This window comes from Neopelma chrysocephalum, unplaced genomic scaffold (genome assembly GCF_003984885.1).
Source record: "Neopelma chrysocephalum unplaced genomic scaffold, ASM398488v2 Primary Assembly neopelma1_103b, whole genome shotgun sequence".
Classification (NCBI taxonomy): domain Eukaryota; kingdom Metazoa; phylum Chordata; class Aves; order Passeriformes; family Pipridae; genus Neopelma; species Neopelma chrysocephalum.
The window spans coordinates 283,065-299,158 of record NW_020897767.1 but is presented as its reverse complement, the minus strand read 5'-3'; the positions used below and the strand labels follow the sequence as shown (position 1 = coordinate 299,158).

General features: G+C 47.4%; 3 protein-coding genes across 6 annotated transcripts in view; 1 reads left to right on the top strand and 2 right to left on the bottom strand.

The window, feature by feature from the left end:
- ACVR1 (activin A receptor type 1) overlaps positions 1-2,152 on the bottom strand; it is a 65,940-nt gene extending 63,788 nt beyond the window's left edge. The window contains exon 1 of the mRNA XM_027695838.1: positions 2,054-2,152. The gene's annotated coding sequence lies outside the window, so the exon portion shown is untranslated. The remainder of the gene's footprint in view (positions 1-2,053) is intronic.
- UPP2 (uridine phosphorylase 2) overlaps positions 1-5,213 on the top strand; it is a 7,548-nt gene extending 2,335 nt beyond the window's left edge. The window contains exons 4-8 of one of the 3 annotated variants that reach the window (XM_027695839.1): positions 2,111-2,225; positions 3,243-3,512; positions 4,371-4,517; positions 4,983-5,129; positions 5,189-5,213. In XM_027695839.1, coding sequence (XP_027551640.1) covers positions 2,111-2,225; positions 3,243-3,512; positions 4,371-4,517; positions 4,983-5,129; positions 5,189-5,202 — 693 coding nt within the window. In that variant the 3' untranslated portion in view covers positions 5,203-5,213. The other 2 variants (XM_027695841.1, XM_027695840.1) reach the window with 2 other exon arrangements.
- Positions 5,214-7,156: 1,943 nt separating this feature from the next.
- The window catches only part of CCDC148 (coiled-coil domain containing 148), a 50,791-nt gene continuing 41,853 nt past the window's right edge, over positions 7,157-16,094 (bottom strand). The window contains exons 14-18 of one of the 2 annotated variants that reach the window (XM_027695835.1): positions 14,448-14,566; positions 11,517-11,634; positions 8,939-9,079; positions 8,043-8,235; positions 7,157-7,242 (exon numbers count right to left, since the gene is read on the bottom strand). In XM_027695835.1, coding sequence (XP_027551636.1) covers positions 8,089-8,235; positions 8,939-9,079; positions 11,517-11,634; positions 14,448-14,566 — 525 coding nt within the window. In that variant the 3' untranslated portion in view covers positions 7,157-7,242; positions 8,043-8,088. Of the gene's footprint in view, positions 7,243-8,005; positions 8,236-8,938; positions 9,080-11,516; positions 11,635-14,447; positions 14,567-16,094 lie in introns of those variants that run through there. The other variant, XM_027695833.1, reaches the window with a different exon arrangement.

Genomic DNA, 16,094 nt, shown 5'->3' with positions numbered 1-16,094 from the left:
CATCAGGGTCAGTTCTGTGCTGCTCCCCATCAGGGTCAGTTCTGTGCTGCTCCCCATCAGGGTCAGTTCTGTGCCCTCTCCATCAGGGTCAGTTCTGTGCCACTCCCCATCAGGGTCAGTTCTGTGCTGCTCCCCATCAGGGTCAGTTCTGTGTCAACCTGTCCCTCCCCCTCCTCCGCCTCCCCCAAGGTCCACCGGCAGATTTTTTTCCTCTTTTCAGTGTTCAGCCATTACCACCAGTGCAACCTCTCAGCCGTGGCAAAGCTGCTTCTGTTTGAATCCCATTCCTCGGCACCCTGCAGGCTCCGTTTGGAAAGTGCCCTATTAACAGACACACACATTCTGCTCAGCTTGGGTCTGGCAGTTTGAGAGGCAAAGACCACTTCCCACCATCCATGAACCATGACGTTGCTGGGAGCATTACATTGACACAAGCTCTAAAATAAAATCCTGCTTTAGTATTAATTACTCTTTTGGAGCAGGATTTTTGGCACTGCACAAAGGGAAAAGCAAACACAGGCTGTGTTTGGGAGAGTCCTGCTGTCATTTCTTCAGGCACAAGATTAGTCTGAAATGTGATTCACAGGAGATGGAGTCACTCACACGACAGCATTCACATTTGGTCCCTCTGACAAAACCAAACCAATCCTGACCAAGGGAAAAGCCTGAAGAAATCAATCTGATCAGATCCAAAGGGAAGAATCCCCACAAGATTTGCTGTTGCTCAGCCTGGCAGCAGTGGTGACACAGCCAGAAGCAAGCCCTTGCTGAGCTCAAGGCTGTGCACCAGCACCATCTCTGGCCAGGGCAGAGCCCTCGGCCCATCCCTGCGGGGGACACAGGGCAGAGCTCCGGCCGCCCGAGGGGCATCGTGTGGAGCAGCTGCCAACACCACATTTCTGCAAGTTGCTTAGAAACACAACTGAGCTCAAACATAGAGGGGCAGGAACACAGATTCCTGCTCTGAATATTTACAATGAAAATAAATTTTTTAGGCATTGGCAAATAACCCGGGCTGATGTTCCAGAATAACAACACGCAAAAAGGTTTCATATTTAAAACATGATACAAGGAGAACAGAGCACTGGTCTCACAGCCAACAGAAAGGAGATAAAGCAACACAAATACTGGCTGCATAAGTTAATTAACGGAGCTTCCACATGTGCTTCCTTCAGGTTTTTGAACGTGATAGCAAAACCTACAAAATGTGTGGCATTTTCCAGGGGAAAAAGCAAACCCCACGGCACCAAACACCTTTTGTTCTTAAAGGTTAAGCCGAGGAAAGGACGTCAGTCTAGCAACAGAGCAGAAAAAGATGACCAAGTGAGGGAAGGCTGGGCAGAAGCAGCTCCAGACCTGCAGAACATCTGGCAGCCCTGGGGAGCAGCAGCAGAGATAGGAGCAGGGCAGCACTGTCCGTGGAGGATGGGAACTGGCCGGTGCCAGCAGTGGGGAGCTGGCAGCCAGGCAAGTGCTGGGGACAGAGGGACACCAGGGCAGGAGATGTGACAGGAAGCAGGACAGGTGGCCTGTAAGGTGCACAGCAAATGCCTGACCCTGAATCCTGTCCTTACTGAGGGACACGAACCCTTCTGTCATCCTTGGTGCCCAGCAACGTGGCGGAGACGCTCTGGTGTGGGGCGAGGACAGGCTGCAGGGCACCTGCAGAAGTGGAGGCTCTGGTTGTCCTCACTGACATTCACCACTCCCAGAGCACAAGCAAGACACAACAGAGCATCAGCCAGCACGAGGCATAAGGACAGCAGTGCAGGGGGAACGTCTTGGAGCATTCAGCTGTTAGGACATGGTTGTGGAGACCTGTCTTGAAGGAGAGGCACCATTTGTGCGTCTGCACAGGGTCCCCAGGGATGAACACCTTCTCTACTGATGAGGACAGCCTTTAAATCATCAAGGGGAGGAGAACAGGGTTAGACACTTCACCTGGACAGGCTACAAAGACCCTGAGATGTCTCTTCCCCCTCAAAAAAATCGCTGTTGCAATCACCAGGGGAAAAGGCCACAGTGTAACCCTGAGTTTGTGGCAGTCACGTACCTGCCCCTGCCGCAGCCTCACAGGCACTGACATTTCTCTTTTCTCTCCTTCCAACAGCATGGGATGGGCATCCCTTCCATCTCCATCATGCTTCATGAGCTGATCAAACTGCTGCACCACGCGAAATGCCGGGATGTCACTATTATCCGCATCGGTACCTCTGGAGGCTTAGGTAAGAGATTCGTGGTCTTCCTTCAGAGCAAAACAGCTTTATTAAAAAAAATTCCAGCAATAGGTCATGCGGTTCTGAGCTTTAGCATTTTGTCAGGTCTCCAAATATCCATGGTATCCTGGCTTGTGCCAGCACTGGTGTGGCAATAGGCCCAGGGCAGTGACCGTTCCCTTGTGCTGGCACTGCTGAGGCACCTCCAATCCTGGGATCAGTTCTGGGCCCTCAAGACAAGAAAGACATTGAGGGGCTGGAGTGTGTCCAGAGAAGGGAACAGAGCTGGAGAAGGGGCTGGAGCAGCAGGAGTGGCTGAGGGAGCTGGAGAGAAAAGGAGGCTCGGGGCTGACCCTCTCACTCTCTCCAACTCCCTGGCAGGAGAGTGGAGCCAGGGGGGAGGTCGGGCTGTGCTCCCAGAGAACAAGGGACAGGTCGAAAGGAGGTGGCCTCAATTTGTGCCAGGGAGGTTTAAGTTGGATATTAGGGAAAAATTTCATTCTCCAAAGGGCTGTCCAGCCCTAGCATGGCTGCCCAGGGCAGTGGTGGAGTCCCCATCTCTGGAGGGATTTAAAAGCCATGTGGATGTGGCACTTGGGGACATGGGTTAGAGGTGGCCTTGGCAGTGCTGGGGAACAGTTGGACCTCATGATCTTAGAGGGCTTTTCTAACCCAAATAAATCTGTGATCTCTGGCCAGAGGAGTGTTGCAGCTCATGCCTGCACAAGCTGGTGGAGGGACATGATCTCTGCAGTTAAAACCCTGTCCCTCAGCATACTCCCGCAATCACTCACCCTGTGCTGATTCTGTACATTTTACTTGTACATCTGTGCTACTGCATGAATTTCAATTATTCTCTGACATCTGCTTTACTCACCAAAAAGAACAGCCCCACAGTCCCACGCAGCTGTGTTGAGATTTTCCTGTCGTGGTGGAGTTTGGCAGCAGGTCCCAGGTGTTCCGAGCTGTGGCTCAGCCTCAGTTTCCATGTGCCCAGGGATCAAGGCCGGGTTTGTTGTGATGGAGTTTGGCAGCAGGTCCCAGGTGTTACCAGCTCTGGCTCAGCCTCAGTTTCCGTGTTCCCAGGGATCGAGGCCGGCTCTGTGGTGATCACGGACACGGCTGTGGACTCCTCGTTCCAGCCACACTTTGAGCAGGTGGTGCTGGGGGACATGGTGGTGCGGAGCACCGAGCTGGACAAGGACCTGGCAGAGGAGCTGCTCGCCTGCAGCAGGGACATTGCAGACTTTCCCACCCTCATCGGCCATACCATGTGCACCTACGACTTCTACGAAGGTAAAACCATCTTGGTCTGTCCTTCCTGCCCCAAACATAACACCAAGTCTTTACATTCTTACATGGACAGAACTATCCACTGTCCCCAAGCCCCAGGAGGGTGGCAGGAACAGACCCACACAATGTATGAGGGCCCAGGCAGAGCAGGGGCACCCTCAGAACACACAGTACCTCTGTTGGCACCTTGCTGAGTTTGCCACTGCACTGTTCCCTACAGCAAGATTGTCACTTCAGAACTACCAACTCTAGGAAAATGTCAGGCTGCCTGTCAGATTTACATAAACAAACTTTGGTCACTCTAGAACCCTTTCCTATGAAAACTAAATGCTGGTTGCAGAGTAGATGAAATGTAATAAATGAAGAATTAATAATCTGAGCACTATTTATAAATCCTTAGATCTGCTTGCAGATGCAGCCATCTGTGTTTTGCTCAAGGCCATGTTTTATTTAAACAAAAAGCCATTTGAGAGGATTAAAGTAGGAAGAGCAGTAAACTGAAGTGCTGTCCCAGGTTAGCCCAGCTGCAGGTAAGCATTTCCCTTCCCAGCTGAGATGCACCATGGACCTCAGGAGTGGGGATGGCTTGTCCCCACAGAGCACAACATCCCCTGCACTCCACACCTGTAGGCTGACTTGGCCCTTTAGCTGTGGTGAAACCTGCATCATTCCCTCCCCTGCACAGAGATGCCTCGTGCTGGCTTTAACATCCAGGGGAATAGGAGTTAACAGCTACTCAAAGGAAAACTTCGTGGGCCTCCAACAGAACATGGGCACTGTTGGACTTTCTGTTTGCACCTATGCCCTGGGCCTGTGACCCTGCCCAGGGCCAACAGTGACACTTTTCTGCTTCCTTCCCAGGTCAGGGGAGATTAGATGGTGCACTGTGCTCCTTTTCCAGTGAAAAAAAGTTGGAGTACTTGAGGAGAGCTTATGATGCCGGTGTAAGGAACATCGAAATGGAGTCCACAGCATTTGCTGCCCTGTGTGGGCTGTGTGGTCTCAAAGGTGAGTCCTGCCAACTCTATCTCCTCCCTGCACCCCACTCAACCCCCCTCTAAGGGTTCCGTTTGGTGCCAGAAGGCCAAACACACATTCCTAACAATTTGAACTAGAAAAGGACACTAAAACAAACTTTATAGCTCAATAAAACCCAAGGCCTGAGAACACGTTGGACAAACCAAACCTTAATCCCCCCCCCACTTCTCCTGGCCCTACAAACACATCCTGGCCATGCTGGTGCAGCCACCCCCAGGGTTTGCTGGAGCAGAGCCCGGGTGAGTGGAGGGTGAATGCAGAGCAGAGCCGTGGGCAGCAGCTCCCCGGGGCCCTGCCACATTGGCCCCTTCGCCATGAGCCCCGGGGAGGCAGGACCCTGCTCCATGCCGGGGGTGAAATGCGGGGTCAGGTGCGAGGTGACAGAGCTCCATCCATCCATCCATCCATCCATCCATCCATCTGTGCATCCCACAGCCGCTGTCGTCTGCGTGGCGCTCCTGGACCGGCTGGAGGGGGACCAGATCCGGGCACCCCACGAGGTGCTGTGGGAGTACCAGCAGCGGCCCCAGCGCCTGATTGCTGCCTTCATCCGCCAGAGGCTGGGGCTGGGACCCGCGGGCCCCGCACACTGACCATGGCACTGACCCCAGCACGGGCACGGCGGGGTCACACCATGCACTGACCCCAGCACTGACCACAGCACGGGCATGACCTGCCACAGCACGGCCCCTGCTCTGGGAAACGGCAAAGAGACTCAGCCAGGCCGCACTCCCACGGCAGAGAGCCCTCCACAGCCGAGGGGAGCGGCTGCACCCTACAGACACTGCTGTGCAGGAGCTGCAGGCCTCCAGCTTGGCTGCAACGGCTCCGGCACACGTGCGTGTCCAAGGACAGCTCCAACCTCCAACACAGCTGGAATGACACGCGTGCACACCCAAGGACAGCTCCAATCTCCAACACGGCTGGAATGACACACGTGCACACCCAAGGACAGCTCCAACCTCCAACACAGCCAGAATGGCTCTGACACACATGCACACCCAAGGACAGCAGCTCTAGCCAAAATTTGCACAGAAAATAAGGTTGTGTTACTGAGCTGCAGGTTCCTCACTCCCAGCTCCACTCATCCTAAAGGACTGTCCTGTTAAGGTCACTCCTGTCCACAGTGATCCTGCAGGAAGAAGATCCCTTTGCTTTGGGCATAAAGCCAAAGCCTAAGTAAATGACATCCAAAATTAATCGGTATTTGTAACCATTATTGTTACTGCTGTTACAGAGGCTGCTCAGACTTTCATTCCTACAGTATTTAAAGGTGTGACAAACTGGCAGGTGCCAGAGTTTAAGCACGAGAGGCCGACTCTGGCTGAGCAGGAGCAGCTTGACCCTTGGGTCACAGAGTGGGCAGGTTTGGGCACAGAGACCCCTGTGAGGTAGTGGGATGAGGAGCACATAGTGCTGACATAACCCTGACCTGATTTCACATAACTGCATCTTTTACATCCAGCAAATCATCTGCAAGTGTCTCCACAAGCTGGAAGAGACTGAACTGCACCTGGGTGGAGTGCAGGGGTTGTTCACAGAGGGTTCCCTATAGCCTGAAGAATTCCCACAAAATCACTTTCAGTTCTTAAGGTTCACTAACAAATTAATTTGGAACAGTAACTTACAGGATACTTACAGGGAACTTGCAGGATAACTTACAGGAAGTGTTCCAGGCCAGGCTGGATGGGGCTTGGTTCAACCCGGCCTCATGGAAGGGTGGGTGGAACTGAATGGGCTTTAAGGTCCCTTTCAACCCAAACCATTCTGGGATTTTCTGGTGATTCTATGATATCATGAAAACTGATGCCATGAAAAAGCAAATTCCACTTTATACAAGAAAAGGAGACTGGTTCCTGGTTTCCATTCCAAGATGGCTGTTTTTAGGGTCTAATATTAATATGACAGAGAAGAAATCCCAGGACAGGAGCCAGTGTCTTCCCAGAATAGAAACACATTCCTCCAGTCACTTGCCATGCAATCCAACCTACTATTCCAACTCAGTTCTGCCAAGTTCAAAGTCCACTTAAGAAACTCCCATATTAACAGCAATGTACCCTCAAGCTCTTTGTGAAAGTAATTTAAAACCTCTCAAGGAAAAGGAATACTGGACTTGAATCTCAAAAGATTTTACACCACTGAAATTATCCTTTAGATCTGCTTTTAAAGGCAAGGAAAAAAATAATCAGCTGCCATAGGTTTGGGATGATCCCTTTGTGGGAACTGTCCTGCAGCCAGTCTGTTCCTCACAGCAAAGCACTGCTGGTCTCCCCACAGGAACATCCAGCCAGTTGTGAGCCTGGTCAAGTGTGTTTTAAAAATAACAAGTTAGCCCAAAGGAGATACCAAAATAAAAAGCACAAATACACAGAGTTGTAATTTTAGCCCAAACTCACAGAAGCCGAGCCCAGACAGTGCAGCTCCCACGGCCCACGACAGGTTCAGGACAGGCTCAGGACAGGCTCTGCAGCATTTCCCCACTAAATAACTCAGCTGCCATCCCGGGGGTGATGCTGCTCCTGGCCTGACCCTGTGCTCGCTCATGGGGGTCTGTCACACCCACCTCGGGGTCTCCAGCAGGTCCCAACGCCGTGCCCTGGGTGCTCAGGCTGGGAGGGCTTTGCCAGCAGAGTTCTGAGGGGTGAAAACTGGACATCCCTGTCTCTGCAGAACTTGGGTGTGACACACCAACACCTGTAAGGCAGTACAGTACCACGTTAAAGAAGTTCCCATCATTGCCCAGAGACACAAGTGGGCATGTTCAGACCTTTCTGATATTCATCATCCTTAGAAATTTCTGGTCAAAGTGCTAATTTGTAACTTGTTTACAATCATTTTATGCTATCTTTATGTAAGGCTTGAAAACATAATCAATTACAAAAGGAAATAACATCAATTTCCCTTTCAGTTAATAGAATCATATTCAGTAATGTCAGCTCCAAAATAAAGATCCCAGCTCTAATTCTAATTTATAATTTATACTGAAAGACTAATCTGCAATATGAAATTGCATGACTGGCTTGCAGTAAATATGATGCAGCAAATTGGCTTCTAAATATAGACAAAGGTTTAAGTTTCTTCTTATAATAATCAAAGAATATTAGAAACATTCATGGTAATGAAGATTTTATAATTAAAAGATCAAATTCTCAAGAAACTTGGAATGAAAACTGTGGGATTTATTCATGTAACATAATATAATCTAAAGTAACTGCAGTGCAAAGCTATTTTGGACTTCTGCTGCCAATTGAAACCCAAGAGTTCCTGCTCCAGGTGCTGCACATCAGATTACCCTGTGCTGTGTAGGAGTCCTCATGTCCAGGTGTCCCAGCTCCCAGTTCCATGGACAGTGGCACTGCACCAGCCCACCCCCAGCTCCCCAAACCTGCAGCAGGCACGGGGGGAAAGGCTCAGCAGGGCTTTGAATGGCTGCACACACAGGGAACTGAGCAGTTCTGTGACACAACCAAAGGGAATTTATTAAAGGTTTGCAGCCCTGAAGCTCCTCCTGAGGTTTGCACCTCCTGAGACAAGAGATGCTCTACACTTCAAAAGCTGTAGATTCCATGTCTCTTCTTGGAAGCTTTGGTGGAGGAATTTTTGGCAAAATCTCTCTTGCATAGAGTGTTTTGTGCAGTCCAGCTTCTCGGAGAGCGAGCTCGACACGGAGTCTGGGGTCAGAAATGACCTGGGAAAATAAACCACAGCAATGACCAACAGAAACCAAGCATCACCTTCCCCATACACCCCGTGCATCTCACAGGGTATCTGGGGATGTATATGTTTAATAAGCCTTCAAAAGACAGTCAGAAAATTATGGTCATAAAATAAAGCCTTCAAAACAGAGAAGCTTTACAGTGAGCAAGCCTTATCTCACTGTCCATATCCCAATATTATCCTTTTGAATATTCATAATCACAATCACACAATATGATCACAAACCAACGAGCCCTGGTTGCCTTTCCTCAGCAAAACTGAGAGTGTAGGTGAGAAACCAAGTGACTTTTAATCCAGCTGCTCCCTGAGGAGCTGCTGCCTTTCCTCATGTTCCTTGTGCACACAATCCAATCCCTTCCTGCTTGTTCCTATGGAATCCAAGTGCTTCAAACGCCTTTATGACTTTTCTCACACTGTTGCCTTGTGCTTACATGGCAGTGCCACTTCCATTTGTCAGAATGACAATTAATCCCAGGGAAATTACTTCTGAAATTTGTCAGAAGGTTAGTTGACAACATTTGTAAGCCTTTTTCCAGAGGCATTGCCCCACCCGTCACTCCTGATGCTTTTATCTTACACACATCACAGTCTGTATTCCACTGCCCTTGGTGCTATTTAGGACACACTGTTCAGACACTGCCCACAAGAGCTCACCCAGGATCACAGCCACTTACCTGCTCCTCACTGTAGGTGTGCAGCCTGAACAGGGGCTGCTGCAGCTCAAACTCCTGGTTGGCTCCGATGCCCATCCGGGCCCTCGATGCCACCGTGTCAGCCACTGCTCGGGCTGGGTCTGACTGTGCAACAACAGCAACCTGAAACACAGGACATGAAAACAACAGTCACTCTGTGGGGAGCCAAGGTGAGAACAGGCTTTTATCAGTAACACACCCTTTGAGAACAGGATCATTCCCTGCCTTTGCACTGTAACAGTGCGTGGGGCCCCAGCCCGGGCCCAACAAGGACGTGAGAGAGAAGCAGCAGCACCCCGGGCTCTGCAGCAGAGCCTGACAGAGCTCCAGTGTCAAAGACAGTCACCACAAGGACACAGAACCTCACAGTTCTGCAATACCCACAATTCCAGGGAGTCCAAACTTTCAGGTTGGTAGTTCCCAATTTTTACAGAGTCATGGGCAACAACATTGAGTGATTTGCCCCAAATAACATAACTCTGGTTTTTTTGTGAAGTGCATCTGCTTTAACTGTGTAATTTCCTGGAGCTAGATCAGTATCAAAGACTCTCAGACACTGTACTGTGCCAGAATCAATCTTCTTTCATTGCTTACTTACTTTGTGTTAAAACATCCAGACACAGGCTCATACTACTTTGGAAAAATACAGAAAGATGCATGAGCAAAATAATTAAAGTCAGAAGCCCATCTGAATGGCTAAAACCAGGAAAAAACAGCTTAAATTTTGTATGATAATTTTTTTGCCCATCTCTTTAATAAAATGTCATCTTTGTATTTACAGCCTGCCAAAATCTACAGGCTGGCTGGATGACTTTACTAAAAAACCTTTTCCCCCACATACAAAAAAGGCACATACTTTATGAATTCATTTCATTAGTGTGAAACAGAGAACAAATGTTGGTTAGAAAAGTGTAATGAAGTGGGAACTTCCCCATTCTGGGCAAAGGCTGTTCTAGAAGTGTTTTCTACTCTGGCAGGAGAATTGAGTCAGTGGGCAGAGCTCAACAGATCATGACTCCCAACCAGCCTCATGTAAAACCTGATGCAAATGATAATAAAACTCAACCAGGAACTTGGAAAAGATGCAAGAGAGTTATTATTAAAAATGCTTTGATAACCTAAAATAACACTGCAAAATATGTAATTGAATCAGATATTTAAAAATAAAGCAATACTGAGTGGAAATGTGCTCAAGTTCAACAGTTCAAAAAACTACCAAAAGGACACCAAGGATCCCTGAGGTTTGTCCATTCTCGTTCTGCTCAGCTCTCCCACAGAAGGTGGCTCAGAGTATTTGGCCTCTGTAATATTTTATTTTCCTCTTGACTTTGCACACCCTACTACCAAGTGAAAGCACTTGTGAGGCCACCAACACCCCCTGAGGGATTAAGGAAGGGTTTCACAGGATGCACTGGGATGGTCCACTGAAGGGGAGGTCAAGGCTGCACCAAACACCAGATTTTTAACCAAGGGTAGTCCTGGGGAAAAAGCTGCTGCTTCAACGCTGTTTAAATTATCACAAATGAGAAAAAGGGGGTTGAAGAGCACCTTTTCCCCCTCCCTATTTTCCTTTGGCTCCTATAGTGTACAGAATGTGAACTCTAGCTTTTTCCTACTAATCTTCGGAGGAAAAAACCAAGGAGATTAGATAGAAAAATGTAAATGGAAGTAAAATTACTCCTTCAAAAGTCAGCAGTAGAAAAAAATAACTACATTTACCAGCACTACATTTACTATGACATTAGTAAGCATTAGCATGCATTTTCTGGAATGTCCCTTAAGAAATAATGTGCAAAATTTCATGGAGTTAAATATCTCTGAAGAAAAGTCATCCAAGAAGTGTGAGCTTCCAGAATTTAAAAACAATCAAAATTGCTTATAAATCTTGCCTAAGACTCAGGGAAGACTTAAGATTATTAAAATAAAAAAAAATAAAAATCAAGGGAGAGAAATCACATCCAACCTAGAAAAACCCCTCTCTATCTCCTTTTAGATCCCAACAGCTTCTACAGTGCAATTTAATGTGATAATGTTCCTGTTGTCAGAGCCACAGAGCACGCAGGATTTATAACACCACAGAATTACTGTTAGTCAGACCAGGAGTGCATTTTAACTCGTTCATTTATTTGCTTTGGGAAAATTGTTCCTTTTCTCTCTCAGTGCTCTGGCAGTGTTTGTACCCCTGTGTGAGATCACTGCAGCCCAGCTGACCCACTGTTTGTACCCTGTGTGAGATCCCTGCAGCCCAACCCACCCACTGTTTGTACCCTCTGTGAGATCACTGCAGCCCAGCTGACCACTGTTTGTACCCTGTGTGAGATCACTGCAGCCTGACCCACTGTTTGTACCCTGTGTGAGATCCCTGCAGCTCAGCTGACCCACTGTTTGTACCTGTGTGAGATCCCTGCAGCCCAGCTGACCCACTGTTTGTACCCCTGTGTGTGAGATCCCTGCAGCCCGGGCAGACCCACTGTTTGTACCCTGTGTGAGATCCCTGCAGCCCGGGGCAGACCCACTGTTTGTACCCTGTGTGAGATCACTGCAGCCCGGGCTCACCCACCTGCTGCCGCAGCATCTCCAGGCGCTTCTCTCTCTCCTCCTGTGCCCGGGCCTGGAGCAGGACCTGCTCCTTTCTCTCCAGCAGCCGCTTCTCCAGCAGCACCCGTCGGAATTCCACCCTGTGGAACACACAAAGGGAAACGCTGGGCAAGGGCAGTTTGAGATTTCTCTGTTGGTCTTTACACTGAAAACCACCCTGACGTTTTCTGTATCCACCCAATGTTCAAAACACCTCAGCGCAAAATGATTTTTCATTTGAACCTATTCCCTTTTTTGGAGTTTTTTGTTTGGGTTTTTGGGGGAAGAGGGGTTTAGGCAGTTGTATTTTTTGATTTGCTTTTGGGTGGGTTTTAGTTGGTTGGTTGTTTTTTTGAACAACTTGGCTAACCTTTCAGATGTCTAGACTGCAGATTTTCTCTAGTGTGCTTTATATAGTCCTGGTACTCTTTTTTTCTCCCCCATTTTCTTTGCCAAGAAGAAATGTTCTCTCACATCTGTGTACGGCAGAAGAAATCTTTCCTATAACCCTTTCCATTAAAAGCAACACCTCACTCCCAATCTTGTTACTGGAAGAAGCAAGAAAACTTGAGAATGACACCCTTCTTCCAAAGGAAGAAGGTGGAGGTTCACAGCAGTAACTCCAGAACTTTACCACTGTCCTGCTCCCCCTTTCACAGTAGGGACACTGTGCCCCACAGCACCACCACAAACACATTCCCTGATGAGCCTCAGGCCACTGCCAGACTCTGTTCCTTATGGAGCTGGAGGTATTTGTTGGTACCTCACTTTTAGTCCTTATACAGGAGTTGCCAATGCCATGCTTTGCATTTGGAGAGTTATCCTTCTTTTGCCCTCCAAATTTGAACTTGTCTCTAGAGAAATTGAGATGAATGAGCTGCTTCAACTAACTGAAACATGTATTGTTATTTCCTTACTCTCCAAATTTTAGTAAGCTCAAAGGGGCTTACTATACTTATATGGTACACTTATAACTTCTGCCATAACTTGCAAAAATCAGAACTAAACTTTCAGTTCTGTTGGTGGCTGGCAAAGACCTCTGTGCCAATAATCCAATCACAATTAGCAGGACAAACAAATTTGTCCCAAGAGGGTGGCAGGAAGCTGCCTGAGGGTGCCCCAGAGAGGCTTCCTTCTCACTGCAGCCACTGCAGGAGGTCAGGCAGAGGAATGCTACAGCAGTAGCCCTCAGGGGTCATTCTGTCCCAGGGGGAAAAGCCTAATCTGCTTTTTACATGGAGAAAATTTAATAAAAAGCAGATACTAATATTTCTCTGAAAAATGACAAAAGTTATGTTATACTGAAACCCTCTCATTCTGCTTGAGCTGACTACTGTGATACACCTTCTAAAACACTCCAGAGTTATCAAACACAAAATTCAGTACTCTGGAAGCTTCTGTGCATGGCCAAGAGGGAGGACTGGGGGACACCTGGCCAGGTCTGACCCAAACACTCTGTCTGGCCTGCAGCAGTTTTCCTGCACACAGGAATGTAAAGCAGAGCTAAATTGAGACATTCTGTTGCCTTTCCATACCTAGTTTGAAGTGGTCCAAGTGATCCCAACTGATTGCCAAACACCAGGCAGGCAGAGCGGGGCAGAGCAGGGTTTGGCATCAGGATGCAGCGATTGCTGCTCCTGGGGAGGGTCCTGTTATCCTGAGACCACCTAAGCTGAGACTAAAACTCTGTGCTGCACCAGGACACCACCATGCCACACGTGTGCCTGAGCTCTGCACAATCCAATGGTTTATTTGGTACAGTGGGTCAGTTCTGGGTAACATAATGCTGAGTATTTACCAGCTTCTGATTCATAATAGCCTGAAGGGGTGATTATTTCCCCTCTGCATTCCTCAAAGAACTCTGCCATTTCCTTGTATCTCATTCTGCAACATTTATTAGCACAAGAAAGAACATTCCCAGCGCTATGGCAGAGTGCAATACACAGGTTTAAAGAAAAATCAGTTTTCCCTGATCAGTTCTGCTGAAAATTCTGTAATTCAAACACGTGTTCCTTTTCCCATGAGCTAAAATCACTGCAGGTATGTTTAAGGAAAGGTAGAGATATATTTGTAGCATAAGGATACAAACATTTAAATTTGGCTGTCAGCAAGGTGTCCTACCAAAATAAGAATGAAGTAGTGTTTCCCACAGAATGCTTAAGACCAAGTTTAATATTCAAATGCCAGTGGCACTTGAATCCTATTTTAATTGCTTTTCTGGTCCACACAATTTGGTGGTTACCCCCATGTAAAAAGAGACAGGCTGTGCTTTGGGGGCAGTTATAACCAGTCTGCTTTCTGGGGTTGTGTTCCTCTGACAGAGGAATTCCCCTGTGCAATCGAGCATTTCTTCAACAGGCCATTAAAGGCCACTTTGTGCAACAAAGACTTGGCAATTGAGTGTGAGCAGGCTCAGGTCCAAAATCCCATTAAACAGGTAAAGAGCACCTACAACTAGATGAGCAGTTCAGGACTCTCTAAGATAATAATTAATATCTTTGAGGCTGTTAAGTGCTGAATGAGCTCCTTTCACTTGCCTCTCAAACAAACCAAATCTGATTATAAATCATTTTGCAAAGTGGGAAAGTAGGTGGTCTCATTACTCAGCTACAATTAAAAAAAATCACTGAGGGAGCTGGGTTTAATGTGTGCACCCTGTCACGATTCCAAATTTAATGCTTACAAAGGTGTAAACTCTTTGATGGATATTAATTAATTTGAAATACCAAATAAATTGCATCCAGGATACAATCATGATGCGACCTTAGTGTATAGATTGGGGTAATTGCCAAACAGGAAGAAAAAAGTTACTTATCTCAGTTTATTCTAGTTTAGAAAGCTGGAGGATCAAAACAAATTAGATTATAAGAAGCTCCTATTAATACCAGAGGTATTCACATTTAATTTCTTTTACCTTTCTCTGTCTTTAGCCGCTTGTTCAGCCATTAATTTTCTCAATTCCTCCAGACGTTGTAGATCTCTCTCCTCCTGTTCTTGCCACTTGAGCTGTTTCTCAGTCCAGTATTTTTTCAGCTAGAGTTTGAGCAAATACAGCAAACAAATCAACATTCATTCCCAAGCCAAGGCAGTGACAACAAAAAAAACAAGAAAAGTATTAAGTCAGAAATTCCAATTTTGATCTTTTTAGAATAAAATTTCTATTTGTAACAGAAGATTTACAATGAGAGCAAGAGGGTGTGGAACCCCCACAAAAAAAGTAGTACAATCAGACTGTGGACACTAATTTGAACATATTTTACCCTGCAGTCTGAAGACTACCACTCCCAATTGCTCCCTGCCTTCCTACTGTGCCATCAAAACCTTCAGCTGTGCTGCTTACACGGGTGAAGATTCCTTGAGTTAGTCCTGGGTTGGCTCAAAGGGTTGGCTCAGGCCAGCCCAGCTCACTGTGCTGAGCTGGAGAGTCCACTGAGGAACAGGAGGCAGCACTGGAGTGTTCCTCATGTAAGTCTGGAGCTTTTCCAAACCTGAGTGGAAGAGAAAGGCCTCAAGGAAGCCTCTGAACCCTGAGCAGGGAAGCTTATCTGAAAAGATGAGGGGGCTTGGATGCAAAAGGAGAAATAGGGGCTTAAAGTAGATATTGCCAAATTGAAACACTGAATTTTTCATTTTAATGAATTCTACAGGATCCTGTTCCTAAAACCATGGCAATTCTTCAAAGACAACTGGTAGAATTTGTAGCAAGCTTGTAATTGGTTACAAACCAGGGAGAGGGTGGTCATTTCTTTTACACTGCTCACATGTATTTTAAATATTCTTCTTGCTGCCCCAGAAAAGCAGCTGCAGTATAAGGTTAGCAGCCCTTTCAAGGATCTAAGATGGAAAATACTCCAGTGAAACATGACTGCTGACCCCAAACAGCTGCTATTCCATCTGTGCATAGGCAGAGGATGGTTCTATATTGATACCACACACAACAAGAGAAAAGTTTGCACAACCAGAATATTTACAGATAAAATGAATATTGCTAGTGGTTGTGTCAGCACTGCCTGCCCAAACCTCTTCCTTCCCTGTGGTTTCAGAGCCACCTGCCACTACAAACACTGTGTGTGTAAAGGCAAATACACAGAACAAGCTGGAACAAAAAGAAAAGCAGCAGCAAAACTACTCATGACCTGAGCAGCAAACCCTCACTAAATGTCCCTCTCTGTATCTCTGGACTCAGAGGTAAAATCCTAATGAAACAACCTCCTGGACTTTTGCCACACCATTTAAACAAAAAGGCCAACACAAACACGTGTGACACAGCTTGGTTTGCTGGAGCATTACATTCACTACAGCAGATTTGAGATTTTCTGTTAAGCTGCATCCAAGCCATTTCCCAAGGGGTGAGCACACAAGTACTGGGAATACTGTCCCTTGGAGATGTGCTGGTCCCCCACCCTGCTGTCCTGCAGGCTGGGAGCTGTCAGGCTCCTTGCTGCATTGCAGCACTCAGCTGCAGCACTGGGAGCTTCCCAAGGCTGCCACGCTGCTCAGAGGCACAAATCTGTGCAGTCAGACCCAAATCTGGGCAGTCAGACCCAAATCTGGGCAGTCA